Source organism: Ochotona princeps, chromosome 1 (assembly GCF_030435755.1).
Source record: "Ochotona princeps isolate mOchPri1 chromosome 1, mOchPri1.hap1, whole genome shotgun sequence".
NCBI lineage: Eukaryota > Metazoa > Chordata > Mammalia > Lagomorpha > Ochotonidae > Ochotona > Ochotona princeps.
This window is the reverse complement of record NC_080832.1, coordinates 111,490,463-111,505,744: the sequence shown is the minus strand read 5'-3', so window position 1 is coordinate 111,505,744 and position 15,282 is coordinate 111,490,463. Positions and strand designations below refer to the sequence as shown.

Genomic DNA, 15,282 nt, shown 5'->3' with positions numbered 1-15,282 from the left:
AAAAGCAGTAAAACCAGAATTCAAAACTAGATAGGTCTTCCTTCAAGACCAGACTACCTCAAGCTTCCTCCTCAGACCACTTCCCTAAGATTTGTGAGAGCAGTAGCTTGCCTTTAAAGACACCCTAAGACCAGCAAGGCTCAGGCAGGAGCCTGACCTGGGCCAGGGGAGGCTTGACTACAGACACAGCATGTCCAACCAACCTAACCAATTAGCTATTCCAGCTACTTACAACAAAGAGGCTGAAAAAAACAAACAGAAGGAGAAAGACATGGAAAATTACAAAGAAACATGTATCAACTGAAGACAGAACAAAAAGCACCTTCTGCCAAGGACCAAGTCAAGGGATTACCTGTAATCCACACTCGGAGTTTGCAGTATGACATAATTAAGAGCACAAATAACGCAGAGTTACCCAGAGCAGTGAAGAGAGGAGCAACAGATATCACAAAGTACACCTGACTTGAGAAATAAAACACATGGTACAGAAAATTAAAATTAGCCCGACAGTCACCCACCAATTCATAGCTTGATTTAAGCTAAAGAAAAGCTCAATTTCCAAGCAGTCGGAGAGACCAGGGAATGTGATGCAGGAGAACAGGACTTCTAAAAATACAGTGAATAATTTAAAAAAAAAGACCATCTCTTTTGTCAATTCAAAATGTTAAGTTATAACACATCCATATCACATCCATATTCTAGAAGGAATAACCAAACTAAGGCACAGAAACAAGTGACATTTTCATTCCTACAGCATACTATAACCAGGTTAGTTCCTCACCACTTCCTTAATCCAATCAATCAAAGGATGGTCAGAAGGTAAGCGTGGGCGCGCGCGCGCGCACACACGCACGCCTTGGCAACCAGGCACTTGCAAAATAAGAAATTTCCTAAGATAGAGAGTAGAAAATGGAGCAAGAGGTGAGGTCACCAAACACTTTCATTCTATTGACAAGTTATTACCTACTCTACGCAAACAACAGGGAGCCTCACAGCTGTCTAGTATTGCCAGCGCGGGGTGGAAGCTAGGGCGAGGCCTCTGAAACGTGTCCTACCATAACAGCTCCAACACTAGACCTGCCGGGATGACAATGCATCTGCTTAGGAAGTAGAGCAACAATCTATTTTTTTTTTATGCAAACTGGCATCCAGAGCCGCTGTCCACGACACTCCCTGGACCGCGGAACGCCGGTACAAGCCCTACATCTGTCTGTCTGTAAGGCTAAGCCTCACTTGCTGAAGCTCTCGCTGGCAGCAGCGTGCACCAGGCTGCTATCAACCCCCATTCTGCATCCCCGCGGGCAGGACACTGCACTTGCGGGCGCTCGCTCCACACACCGAGCAGAATCCCCGACGCTGGCTGGCCGAAGGTGGCCCAAAGGGAGGAAAGGCTCAAGCACACTGCGACCAGTACGGTGATGCCCAGTGCAGCGGGGCATCTGCGTTCCGCCCGGGGTTGAGGTTGAGAAAGAGAAAGAGAGGAGAGCGAGCGCAACGCACACTGCAACGCACACCGAGCGTGCGCAGGGTGGTCCCTCGGCCCGCAGCCTCAGCAAGTTAACTAACTCTGAGAGCGAAGGGGGTGGGGCGGGCTGAGGGTAACTCCATGCTCCGCAGCCTGCCGCGGCGGGACCCAAAATAAAGACGCTAAACCCGCTCAAGAAACGTCCTCGAAGCCCTACGGAACCAGGTCGGTGTGCTCAGACACCGGCAGGCAGGTTAAGTCAGGAGAGCGGGAGGGCAGCGTTGGCAGACGGAGCGAGGCGGCTCTCCCAGCTCCACCGGGACCCGGGCTGGAGGAGCGAGCCGCGGCGGAAGGCACCGGGCCGGCTCAGGTCCCACCCCAGCAGCCCGGCACCTGGGCTGCCTGCAGAGGGCGACCCCCGCCTGCACGCCCCCCACACCCTCTGCAACCCCGGGGCCGCCCTGGGGGCGGTGTCGGCCACCGCCAGGTGCTCCCACCCGGGCGCACGAGGTCAAGACCCGGAACTCTGGAGGAGCAGAGGTGCCTGGACGGAATCCAGCAGAGTTGGGGGCTTGAGGGGGTTTACCAGCAAAAGACTCACTTCCTTTGCGCTTTGTCCTTCTTGGCCTTGGTCCTTTTCTTGCGGGCCTGGAGCGCAAGCACTGCAGGAGAGAGGGATGGATGAAGGGCGAGTGTGGAGGAGAGCAGGCGACCCAGGTGAGGCTGGAGACCCAGCAGGGGCGCCAGGCCCGACCGCGGGGCCTGCCGGAGGGCGGCTTCGGCGAGGCGCTCGGTCTGGGGGCGGGCGGCCCACGGGGCGCACAGCAGCGCCCAGGCGGGATGCGCCGGAGGGGGCTCGGGCCGCCTCGGGGGTCGGCCTCGCCCGCCCTGGGCCGGGCCCTGCAGCAGCGGCCCCAAGGCGCGAGCGGGCCCGGCCGGGAACAAGGGGCAGTGACGGCTGGCGCCGGAGGACGCCGGGGCTGAGGGGCGCGGACCCCAGAGCTGGCGGGGGGTGAGGGGCGGCGCCACCTCCGCGCAGGGGCGCCGCACGCCGGGCGGCAGCGGCCGGCGGCAGTGAGGCCGAGCTCCCAGCGCTGCGGACTCGGACCTCGCCCCGGTAGCCGTTGCCCCTCGTGGCGGAGGCCGCTCCACCGCTCACCTTTCCGCTCCATGGCGAGACCGGTAACCGCCAGGCGCCTGCGCACTGGAGGGCAGCGACTCCGGCTCCCGCCGCGGCCCCAAAAGCGAGCCCGCGTACGTCCCGCCCCCGGCAGGCCCCGCCCCTGACGGCGCCGGACGCCTGCGCACTGGGCGCGGAGCCTACCACCTGCGCGCGGGGCGTGGGGGTGGGAGTGTGGTGGTGGGAAGGAGCCCCGGAAGCGGGCGAGGGCGGAGGGCAGGCGGGATGCCGCCGAGAGGCCGCGCCCTGGGCCGGTTGGGGACGCGAGCTTGGAAACTTGGCCCGGCTCGTTCGGCTTTGTTCGTCCCGAGGTAGCTGCGTAGAGAAGGTGGAGCGAGCCTTGGCGGGCTCCTTGCGTGCTGAGTCAGAAGCTCCTCAGTCAGCTGGGATCTGCCTCGCTTTTCTGGTCTTTAAAATGGGCTAATTGGGCACGTCCCAGTTCCCTCCCCCAGCTATTCTGAGGCTTCAGATAACTATGTAAGGAGAATAGGTGGGGGGGTTAGGAAACCAGTCTTTGGGTCTTTTCTAGCCTCACGTGGGCTGTAAAAGCAGGAACGGTAGGCACGTATTTTTTTATTGTTGTTTGTCGCTGTCCGGCAGCGATGGATTTGGTGGACGTGGATCCTGACTGATGGTCAAAGCCGTAGTTTATTAGAGACATCAAACTTTATACACTGAGGGCCATATAGGATAAGGGAGGAAGTATTGAGCTCATCAACAAAACCATCAAAGCTTTTGTTTGGAACTCTTTTGTCTTGTATATTCTCATATACATACTCTCCACTCAACTGTTCTTATGCAAATGATACCCAATAAGGTATACAAAAGGTAGCCATTTGGTTATTCTCCAAATATTATCCAACCAACTGTAATCCTGTGCTCACTGACCTTCTAGGGTCACAATGTCCTCCTACAGTTGTTATTGTTTGTTTTTCATTGTTGGGGAGAGCTCCTATATGCTGGTTCACTTCCCCAGTGCCCACACCACGGGCTCAAACCAGGAACTCAATCCTGCCCTATGGGGGCAGGAGTCCAACCACAATAGAGGATGCCTTTCTCAATTAATTGACTCTTATTGGAACTTAAAGGCAGTCCTGGAAACTGTAGGTTGTCGGCATTCCTATAAAGATGTACGGACCTTGAAACTGATTATTATTTTTTTAATTTTCATTTTTATTGGAAAGGCAGATTTACAGATAGGAGAGACAGAAAGATCTTACATCTACTGGTTAACTCCCCAAATGTCTGTAATGGCTGGAGCTGAGCCTTCCAAAGTCAGGGGCCAGGAACCTCTTCCGGATCTTCCACATGGGTGCAGAGTCTCAAGGACTTGGGCCATCCTCTGCTTTCCTAAGCCATAGCAGAGAGCTTGATCAGAATTGGAGCAACTGGGACATGAACCTGTGCCTATATGGGCTGCCAGCACCACAAGGTAGAAGATTAGCCTGTTGAGCCATGGCCTCCACTCCAGGCACCGAACTCGGAACTGTGTGTAAGTTGCGCATCACACAGTATTCTTTAGATTTTTTTTTTCTCAACCATTTCATCATTTCACTCATTGCTTCACTTGCCCACCCATGTTGTAGGGTGCTGCAGCTGGGCAGGGTGGTAGCGTCACAGACCATTGCTATAAAACAAAGCTGAGGCTCTCTTCCTGCAAAAGAACCCTTTGGGTCTTTTTCTAGCATCATCTGCAGGCCATACAGAAGGATCTGCTTGAAGATGCGCCTGCTCTGGATTCGTTGCATTTCAGGTCCTGCCTGCAGTTGTCTTGGCAGTCAGACCACATGATTTCAAGGGTCATATTGAACCCATGCAGGTTCCCCGCCCCGACTCTAGAAAGGAGGGACTTCATCAGTGAAGGCAGATAGGTCGTCTGTCCACTGAATGGTGAGGCCAAGAGTGCGACAGGACGGCACAAATCAATTATGGGGTACTTGGATGGGACTGCCTGGGCCAAAGGAGCCCAGGCAGGGAGGAGGCAACCTGTGACCTGAGGCTTGCGAAATGTGTGGAATTTCCCTGGGCGGGGAAGGACAGGGCAGGCCTTCCTGAAGGAGCCCTTGGAGCACAAAGGTGTGGAGACCTGTGGGTGGGGGGGCTGAGGCTGCTAATGACCCAAGGGGTGAAGTCGTGGGTGGGGTGGGTTGTTTGGAATTTGACAGGCAGATAATTAACATCTGGTCCCTGGAACCTGAATGTTAGCATTTCTGGGCGTCTTGTGAAAGAGGACAGTGCCTGTTGGCCAAGTGAGGACCCGGCCCAGTTTCTTCCTGCCCTCTGTACCCGACAGCAGGAGGGGGGTTGGGGCAGGTGGTGAAGCCCTGGGTCCTGAGGACTGGCTTGCTCAGGACAAGTGCAGATGTTTTAGGAAAGACAGGAATCAGCCGACAGCCAGGAGGGAGAATCCCCGGTCTATCCTGCCCTGCGAGAGTAATCCTAAGTTTCCCTGGGTGTTTCCCAGTGTCTACAACATCCAACACATAGTAGGTGCTCAGGTCTTTGTTAGTAAAAGAATACATTTTCTGCAGACAATGAGGAATGGCAGGGAGAGAGAACACCCCAAGAGGGAAGCTGTGCTGGAATCCCAGCACGGGGAACATGTGTTCAGCCTGGGGAGACTCAGCCTGCCAATCCTGACCCTGAGTTTCTGTCGCTTCTCTCTTAAAGAGCTTCACACCATCCTTCTGGTAACTCAGGAGGATTCTTCCAGAGGCAGGAGTAAGTGCGCTGGACCAAGTTCCGAAAATTGACCATTTCCTTTAAAAAATAGTGTTTCTCCATTCTCCAGTCCTGCTCGGCTCTCCACTTCTTAAGATCTCTGTAATTGTTCAAGGAGTTGGTTCCTTTCCTTTGTTCTAAAGCCACCCCTTTTTTGGATGTGTCTTCCTCTAATGTCACTTTAAAATCGCTTCAGTGGAGCAGAGGCTGTGGTGTAGCTGGTGAAGACGCAGCTTGGGGTGCTGCATTCCGTGTTGGGGAGCAGGTTTGAATCCTATTCCACTGCCTATCCAGCTTCCTGCTAATGCTTTCCTGGGAAAGCAGAAGTTGATGACCCAAGTGCTTAAGTCCCTGTAAGCCTATGGGAGACCCGGATGGCAGCCCCCCACCTGTGGGAGGCATGTCGGGAATGAACCAGCTGATGGAAGATCTCTCTACCTCCCTGCCCCACCCAACTGTAAATCTGCCTTTCAATTAAATAAATAAATCTTTTATACTAAGTGGTAACTCTTCTTTAATGTTTATCCCTCACACACAGTTTGTATTTGCTGCATGTCCTTTTTAAAAAGCAGAATTATTGGGCCTGGCGCGGTAGCCTAGTGGTTAAAGTCCTTACCTTGCATGTGCTGGGATCCCGTATGGATGCCGATTCTAATCCCAGCAGCTCCACTTCCCATCCAGCTCCCTGCTTGTGGCCTGGGAAAGCAGTGGAGGAGGACGGCCCAAAGCCTTGGAACCCTGCACCTGTGTGGGAGACCTGGAAGAAGCTCTGGGCTCCTGGCTTTGAATTGGTTCCGCTCCAGCCACTGTGGCCCCTTGGGGAGTGAATCAGCGGATGGAAGCTCTTCCTTTCTGTCTCTTCTCCGTATACCTGACTTTCTAATAAATATATATATATATATGTATATCTTAAAAAATAAAAGCAAAATTATTCAAATCCTCATGCTTCAAGATGCTCATGGGTAGTGTCAATTTAATTTTAAAAAAGCTTTTCTTATACTATGTTATCTTTTAAGAATGCCCTGGAATCTTTTCCAATGCCTCTTTGACATTTGAAAAAAAAAAAAAAGATTTATTTTATTTGAAAGGCAGCATTATATAGAGAAAGAGAAACATGAAGATCTGCTGGTTCACTCCCCATATGCCGCAATGGTCGGAGTTGGAGCTGAGACCCAAGGCTTTGGGCCGTCCTCCACTGCCTTCCCAGGCCGTTGGCAGGGAGCTGGAACAGAGGTGCAGCAGCCAGGGTGTGAACTGCTGCTCGTGAAGCCTGCTATAGCACAGCCCCAGCCCCTCTGACATTTGTGAAATCTAGATTCCCTAGATTTGAAGACACATGCTTCTTTCAAGCCAACATTCCCTGTTTTGACACAAACTGCAGTGTTTTTCCCCAACATTTCGTTTTTTTTTTTAAATCCTGGTAGCCTGTCCACTTAGGATTTCCCCCAGGTCCTGGGAGTTGAAATGAATGGCAGGAGAATGTGGGACTGTGTGGACTTTCTTTCAAGCACCTTTGAGATCCTCTGAGGATGTTTGCATTCTTCATGCTTGGAGAAGCCCATCTGTGAACGTTTGGGGACGTCTGTGGGGAATATATCACCATGTGCTGGGCCTGGCTGTCAAGGCACACTCAAAAGGTTAAATGAAGGGGGTTGCAGGGAGAGTCGGAGGTGTGGACAGAGCGAGAGAAACGCATAAGATAAGGCAGAGGGATGCAGGGCGGAGGGGAGCATGCACCACTCCTCGGCGATAGGACGGGAGATGTCCCCAGATCCTGCAGCTTATACTCATGTGCTAGGACTGCCAGAGCAGAACATGACAACCTGGGTTGGCTCAGGCGATATCCCGGAGGCCACCAGGCTAACTCCTGGTGTGGCAGAGTGGGTTGGTTCCGAGGGCGGAAGGAGAAGCTGCTCTGCTGTCCTGGGAGGTGGCCGTCTTCTGGTGTCTCATCAGGGACTTCTCCTCATCACTGACTCCAGCTCAGGACTTGGCCAAGGAGAACGGGTCAGCAGGGCCAGACAGAGAACACCCGGCACCCAGTGCAGCCTGTCTGGGTGGTGGCTACACCCAAAGCAGCTGGAGCGGCTGCCTCTGGAGTCACCTGATGTCCCGAGAGGCTGAGGGAATGTAGCTACTTGGAGATCTGCACTGCGGCTTTCCCAGGAGACTGTGCTGGGTTGTAGCTGGGGTGTAGAACAGAGTCAAGGCATGGCATGTTGGGGTGGGGAGGGAGGCACCTCTGCAAGGATGGGGAAGTTCATACTGGTGACTTTGAAGGCAGGCGGGGCCCTGCATGTATTCTAGGGAGGCAAGAAGGTGCTGCTGGTACCTTAAACTTATCATGCCCAGTCCCCAGCGCTCTTAGCTTGCGAGTGTTGCCTGTCAGAACAGCTGGATGGTGTGAGGACTTACCTTCCCTCTGCCACCTTTGTCAAAGGTTTATTGGTAGAAAGGAGCAAAACAAATTCGCTGACCAGCTCTGTAAATTCTTTGACTATGTGTATGTATGCAGATATATATGTATGTATATAAAGAATAAAGGCAGTTATACAGAGAGGAGGAGAGACAGAACTTCCGTGCGATGGTTCACTCCCCAAGTGGCGGCAAAGGCTTGAGCTGTGCCAATCCGAACCCAGGAGCCAGGAGCTTCTTCCAGGTCTCATACATGGGTGCAGGATCCCAAGGCTTTGGGCCATCCTCAGCTGCTTTCCCAGGCCACAAGCAGGGAGCTGGTTGGGATGCAGGGCCGCCGAGATTAGAACCAGTGCCCATATGAGATCCCAGCACTTTTAAGGCAACGGCTTTAACAGCTATGCTATCACGCCAGGCCCAAGATTTATGTTATTTATTTGAAAGGCCACATTACGGATTGAGGGAGAAAGAGAGAATCTTCCATCTGTTAGTTCACTCCCCAAATGACCGCAGCATCCAGGAGTAAGCCAGGCTAAAGGAGCTTCACCTGGGTCTCCCACACAAGTACAGGGACCCAAGCACTTGAGTCATCCTCTACGGCTTGCCCAAGCAGGGAGCTGGATGACAAGTGCAACAGCTGGGACACGGGCCACTGCAGCACAGGCTGTAGTTGTTCCTGCTAAGCTTACAACTCTGGCCTCTTTGAATATATTTTGTAAAAGTTTAAAAAGCAGAGATAAAACGAGACACTCACAGGCAGGTTGGAGGGAGGAAGAGAGAGAGAGACAATGTGTGTGTTCTGTTTGCTGGCTCACTCCACAAATGCCCAGGATGGCTGGAGCCAGGCCTGGGTCGCTTTGACCATGGAAGATTTCCTCAAGGAGGGCATGATGTCAGAGCCCGGTCTCCGTGCCCTCACAGTGACCAGTAGGCAACCAGAGACAGTCTCCCTTGTGTTTTGTTGTGCAGCCGCATGCGCCACTCAGGCCATGAATATGATCAGAAATGAGTTTTACTTAGGAACTATTTGTGCGGTGAGGTTGCGTTGTCTCACTCTTCTGAACTACTTGGTTATAGTCACTTTCTGGTGAGACTGCTCATTGCTGCTAGCATGGAGATTGCTGATGGGAGCTTGAGTTGCACAGGGTGTCACTAAGGAACTCTGCCAACTCACCTGTGCCTACCCCCATTTTTTTTCTTTTTGTAGATTCACATCTATAAATGCTAACTTTAAAAAAAATACAGGGTGCTAGCATTATGGTACAGGTTAACCTGCCACTTGGAGTACTAGTTTGTATCTCAGCTGCTCTGCTTCTGATCTAGCTTCCTAGTAATGTGCCTGAGAAGGCAGCAGAAGATGGCACGATGGTTCAGTTGGCTAATTCTCACCCTGCAAGCACTGGGATCCAATGTGGGCACTGGTTCATGCTCCGGCAAACCCATTTCCCATCTAGCTCCCTGCTTGTGACCTAGGAAAGTATGGTTCAAAGCCTTGAGACTCTGCACCCGTGTGGGAGGCCACCAGATGAATTATCTTTCTATTTCTCCTCTTTGTAAATCTGCCTTTCCAATAAAAATAAATATTAAAAAAAAAGGTAGCCCAAGTTCTTGGATCCCTGCTCCCCATGTGGGCAACCATATTGTAGTTCCAGGCTCCTGGCTTTGGCCTGGCTCAGCCCTATTTGTTGTGATCATTTGGAGAGTAAATCTGTTGCTTCCTATGCCTTTCAAATAAATAAAGAGAAGTTCGTTTTGTTTTTGTTTTTTGCATTTAAAAAATAAGTTTTTAAAAGTAAAAGTAGAAGCCATCTAGAAGTCAGTCACTAGGGGAATGCTTAAGTTCTACAGCCCGGCTTGAGTTGCCACACAGGGACATCAGGGGTCTGTGTCAGAGATTACAGGCTTTAGGGATTGATAATGATGGCCTGAGGAGTCTTCCCGCTGCTTTCTGAACAGCGGGTGAAATTCCCAGGCTCCCTCCTGACTCTTGAGAGAGGAGCTTTACAATAGCTGGGATTAAAGTTCTCTAGTTTGGCAGGCTCAAGGTCAGAGGGAAATCAATTTAGGAAATCTATGGAAATGGACAGCATGGCTCACACACTTGTGTTGTGTTGTCTCCCTGTAGAATCTTTTCCTCTTCTGTCATGCACTGCTTTCCCCCCATGCTCACCCTCCTTGCAGACCTGCATACACTAGACATTGGGCTAAGGACTGTGAGGAGCAGAGAAGAAACAAAACAAAACGAAAACCAAAAAAACCAAAACAAAGCCATAGATCTCGCTCTGTGGGATGTAATAGCTGACTCTTACATCATAATTATTGTTTACTAGATACTGCTAGCTCTCAGCTCCCAAACTGTGAGACAGGCTACTATTATTATTTTTTAAGATTAAGGAACACTTTTTATGTTTTTATGTTCATCTTATTTGAAAGAGAGACTGAGAGATGCATGAAGGGAGATCGTCCATCATCCGTTGGTTCACTTTCCGAATGCCCACAGCAGCTGGTGCTGGGCCAGGTGAAGCCAGGAGCCTGGAGCTCCATCTGTCCCCATGTGGATGGCAGTACCCAAAGCATTTGGCCATGATATAGTTGCTGTTAGTATCACCTCTTTGACAGATGAGGAAGCTGAAGCAACAACCAAGATCACCCAAACTAGGAAAAGACAGAAGGTCTTAAATCTGGGCAGGTGGGCTGTGGAACTGGGGCATTACACACTACATCATCTATCCATATATTTACATGTATTATACACACATATAAATATGTAAATGAATCCAGTTATTTTTATCACATATAGTGGCAGAAGTAGAAGGGACCATGGGAGCACAAAAAAGAGGCCGACTGAGCGCAGGGTTGCAGAGGAGGAGTAGGGACAAGGAGATGGCACCTGAGCAGCCACCATCAGCAGCACACAGAGGGAGGAAGGGAAGCTTATCATGGTAGGCAGGGGACCATAAGCAGCCTAACATTGCTGGAGTATAACGAGCCGGGGGCTCTGGTGAAAGACACATTGTTCCATGAATATTTGTTGGGCCCTGTCTCTGTGCAGCTACTGCTTTGGGTGCTGGGGATAGCAGGGACAGAGCATCCAAGGAACGTTCTGCTCCCATATTCTACTCCCATACCTGCCAGAATATTTTTTGAAAGCCACCCTCATGCACGACACTCAACAGACTAGAAATAGATGGGAACTTCCTTAACCTGATAAGGGGAACTTATGCAACACCCACTGCTCTCATATTTAATGATGAAAGACTTGGTGCTTTGGCTTCCTCCTGAGATCAGGAACGAGATAAGGACATCGACTCTTGCCACTCCCATTCAGTATTGTACTTGAAGTTTTGACAGGACACTAGGCAATAAAATGAAATAAAGAGCATAGAGCCCAAGCTCTGTGTCAGTGCTGTGCTGTAGCAGGTGAAGTTGCCACCTGCAATGCTGACTTACCATTTGGGCACTAGTTTGATTCCCAGGAACTCCACTTCCAATCTAGCTCGCTGCTTATGGCCTGGGAAAGCAGCAGAAGGTGTCCCAAGTCTTTGGGCCCCTGTATCTTTGTGGGAGACCTAGAAGTACACAGCTCCTGGCTTTAGCCTGGCATAGCCCCAACTGTTGCAGCCATTTGGGACGTTAACAAGCAGATGGAAGGTATTACTCTCTCTATATATCACTTTCTTTCCTTTTTTTTTTTTTTTTGTAAAATTTATTTATTTTTGGTGAACCAGAAGTGAGAGAGACAACGGTGTTGTACAGACAACGGTGCAACAACAGCATGGGATCACAGGAGGTGGGCTGCTGAGTCAGGAGCTGAGGTTACAGAGACCATGGTGGAAGTCTAATATAAGAGCCCAGATCTGAAACTCGCTGGGGGGGAGTGGCAGTAGTGACTGCAAACAAAGAATCGTGTACTAACCAAAATAAGTACAATCAAATTGCAGACCTGTGGATGACACAGCTTAGAAACCTGTCCCAAGGAAAAGAATCTGCTAACCGAATAAAATGACCAAGAGAAAAAGAAGAGACAAAGGCACAATGAATATTACTGAAGACTCCTCTGCAAAGGAGCAAAAGCGTTTGCTAACCTCAGAGTTAACTGAGGAAGACATCGAGAAAATGGGGGACACAGAATTCAAAACACTTCTTTTTTTTTTTTTTAAGATTTATTTGTATTAGAAAGTCAGATATACAGAGGGAAGGAGAGACAGAGAGGAAGATGTTTCATACCATGATTCATTCCCCAAGTGGCCACAATGGCCGGAGCTATGCCCATCAGAAGCCAGGAACCAGGAGCTTCCTTTTCCAGGTCTCCCACATGAGTGCAGGGTTTGGGCCGTCCTTGACTGTTTTCCCAGACCACAAGCAGAGAGCTGGATGGGAAACAGGGCTGCCGGGTTTAGAACCTGCACCCATATGGAATCCTGGCATGTGCAAGGTGAGGATTTTAGCCACTAGGTTACGCACCTGACCCTCAGAACACTTCCTATAAAGCTTATCAACAACTAGAAGCACATGCAAGAATTTAAGGAATATGTTACACAGGAAATAGCAACACTGAAACAAAATCAAGCCAAATTATTGAAATGAAGAACACAATAGAGCAAATTTAGAATTCTGTGGAACGTCTCAATAATAGAATGAAGGAGGCAGAAGAATCTCAGAATCTTGTCACAATGGGGAAACAACCAAAAAGCTGGAAACAGAGCTAGATCAAGCTAAAAAAAGTATTCAAGAATGAACTGACACTATTGAAAGGCCAAATAGAAAAGTATGGGCATTCCAAACAGTGCAAAAAGAGAAGCTGGGTTTAAAAATGTATTTAATGGGCCCGGTGACGTAGATTTGTAGCTAAAGTCTCGAACACGCCAGGATCCCATATGGGCGCCTGTTCTAATCCTGGGCCCCGCTGCCCAACCAGTTCCCTGCCTGTGGCCTGCGAAAGCAGCAGAGGACAGCCCAAAGCCTTGGGACCTGCACACATGTGGGAGCCTCAGAGGAGCCAGGAGCCAGGAGTTTCTCCAGGTCTCATGTGGGTGCAGGGTCCCAAAGCTTTGGGCCGTCCTCAACTGCTTTCCCAGGCCACAAGCAGGGAGCTGGATTGGAAGTGGAGCAACTAGAACACAAATCGGTGCCCACATGGGATTCCAGTACTTGCAAGGTAAGGATTTAGCCATTGAGTCATCGTTCTAGGCCCTAGAACTATCTTAAAAAATAAATAAGTCTTTTTTTAAAAATGCAAAGTGATTGGGCCCGGCGTCGTGGCCTAGTGGCTAAAGTCCTCGCCTTGAACGCACCGGGATCCCATATGGACGCCAGTTCTAATCCCGGCAGCTCCACTTCCCATCCAGCTCCCTGCTTGTGGCCTGGGAAAGCAGTTGAGGACGGCCCAAAGCTTTGGGACCCTGCACCCGCGTGGGAGACCTGGAAGAGGTTCCAGGTTCCCGGCATCGGATTGGCGCGCATCGGCCCGTTGGGGCTCACTTGGAGAGTGAATCATTGGACGGAAGATCTTTCTCTCTGTCTCTCCTCCTCTCTGTATATCCGGCTTTCCAATAATAATAAATTTAAAAAAAAAATGCGAAGTGATTGCACAGGAATTTAGAAATGTTTTCACTTTCTTGTTCGTGGGTTTGTTTTTGTTGTTTTGGTTTTTTGCTTTTCAAAACTTTCCTCCTGTTTTTATAGGAATTTAAAATTTAAAAATAGAGCAGTTACATGACAATTTTGAATGCTATCCAGTGTAATTTAAATAGCAATTTGCTATGCACCATCATTCACTTATGCAGGATTTTCAAAAATAAAAGCAGCTTTTAAACAATTTTTTTTTAAAGATTTATTCATTTTATTACAGCCAGATATACATAGAGGAGGAGAGACAGAGAGGAAGATCTTCCATCCGATGATTCACTCCCCAAGTGAGCCGCAACGGGCCGGTGCGCGCCAATCCGATGCCAGGAACCTGGAACCTCTTCCGGGTCTCCCACGCGGGTGCAGTGTCCCAATGCATTGGGCCGTCCTCAACTGCTTTCCCAGGCCACAAGCAGGGAGCTGGATGGGAAGTGGAGCTGCCAGGATTAGAACCGGCGCCCATATGGGATCCCAGGGCTTTCAAGGCGAGGACTTTAGCCGCTAGACCATGCCGCCGGGCCCCAGCTTTTAAACAATTAATGCAGCTCTCTGTTGTCTATGAATTTGTATTTCTATTTCATTTTACCGTTACAGAATTTTACCCTAGGAAATGAGACCATCCAAACCTGCTGAAATCTTAGCCACACCTTCACGTGGGTGGCACAAGTATTGCCCACCCATTTCCTAACTGATTAAGAGACCACCAATGGGAAACCTTCTACCTGTGTGTTCCCAACCACAAAGGAGGGGTCTGGGAATGCTTAAAATCCGAAGACCCTTCCTCAAACCTTTGGTGTCTCTCCCTGTCTCCCCTCAAGAGCGACCCCACCTCTGGCCCTCTCTCAGGAGGTGTTTTCCTCTTCCCTTTTCTCCCCATTCACTTGGTCACTTCTCAAAATCTGTCTGCAACCGGTTTTTGGCTTTTGTTTCTTTTTTTTTTTTTTTTAAGATTTATTCATTTTATTACAGCCAGATATACACAGAGGAGGAGAGACAGAGAGGAAGATCTTCCGTCCGATGATTCACTCCCCAAGTGAGCCGCAACGGGCCGACGCGCGCCGATCCGATGCCTGGAACCTGGAACCTCCTCCGGGTCTCCCACGCGGGTGCAGTGTCCCAATGCATTGGGCCGTCCTCAACTGCTTTCCCAGGCCACAAGCAGGGAGCTGGATGGGAAGTGGAGCTGGATGTGATTAGAACCGGCGCCCATATGGGATCCCGGGGCTTTTCAAGGCGAGGACTTTAGCCGCTAGACCACGCCGCCGGGCCCTGGCTTTTGTTTCTATATCAAGCTGAGGAAAGAATCCACCAAGCTTTTATTTATTTATTTTTTAAAAATTTATTCACTTTATTACAGCCAGATATACACAGAGGAGGAGAGACAGAGAGGAGGATCTTCCATCCGATGATTCACTCCCCTAGCAGCTGCAACGGGCCAGTGCGTGCGGATCCGAAGCCAGGAACCAGGAACCTCTTCCAGGTCTCCCACGCGGGTACAGTGTCCCAAAGCTTTGGGCTGTCCTCGACTGCTTTCCCAGGCCACAAGCAGGGAGCTGGATGGGAAGTGGAGCTGCCGGGATTAGAACCGGCGCCCATATGGGATCCCGGGGCTTTCAAGGTGAGGACTTTAGCCGCTAGGCCACGACGCCGGGCCCCACCAAGCTTTTTTCATAATAAGTCATATATGTTTATGAGAAGAGCACCAGGTACATGGAAGCTGCTCAGTGACTGTACATGGGGCATTCAGAATATAAGACCTCTAGTGCCTGGGTGTGTGTATTGGGGGCCGGAAGAGCCAGCAGAGGGGGTCACCCAGTACACCTGTTGTCAGTTCTTCACTGCAAAGGCAGTAAAAGACTATGTTTCTCCGAAA

General features: G+C 50.4%; 2 protein-coding genes across 4 annotated transcripts in view; both read right to left on the bottom strand.

Annotated features, from left to right (window-relative positions):
- The window catches only part of SRPK1 (SRSF protein kinase 1), a 57,203-nt gene extending 54,551 nt beyond the window's left edge, over positions 1–2,652 (bottom strand). The window contains 2 exon segments of the mRNA XM_058664006.1: positions 2,067–2,521; positions 2,524–2,652. Of these exon segments, the coding sequence (XP_058519989.1) occupies positions 2,067–2,521; positions 2,524–2,637 (569 nt within the window). The 5' untranslated portion in view covers positions 2,638–2,652.
- A 3,567-nt stretch (positions 2,653–6,219) lies between these two features.
- SLC26A8 (solute carrier family 26 member 8) overlaps positions 6,220–15,282 on the bottom strand; it is an 85,385-nt gene continuing 76,322 nt past the window's right edge. For all 3 annotated transcript variants that reach the window (XM_058663987.1, XM_058664001.1, XM_058663993.1), the window contains one exon: positions 6,220–6,237. In XM_058663987.1, the coding sequence (XP_058519970.1) occupies position 6,237 (1 nt within the window). In that variant the 3' untranslated portion in view covers positions 6,220–6,236. The remainder of the gene's footprint in view (positions 6,238–15,282) is intronic.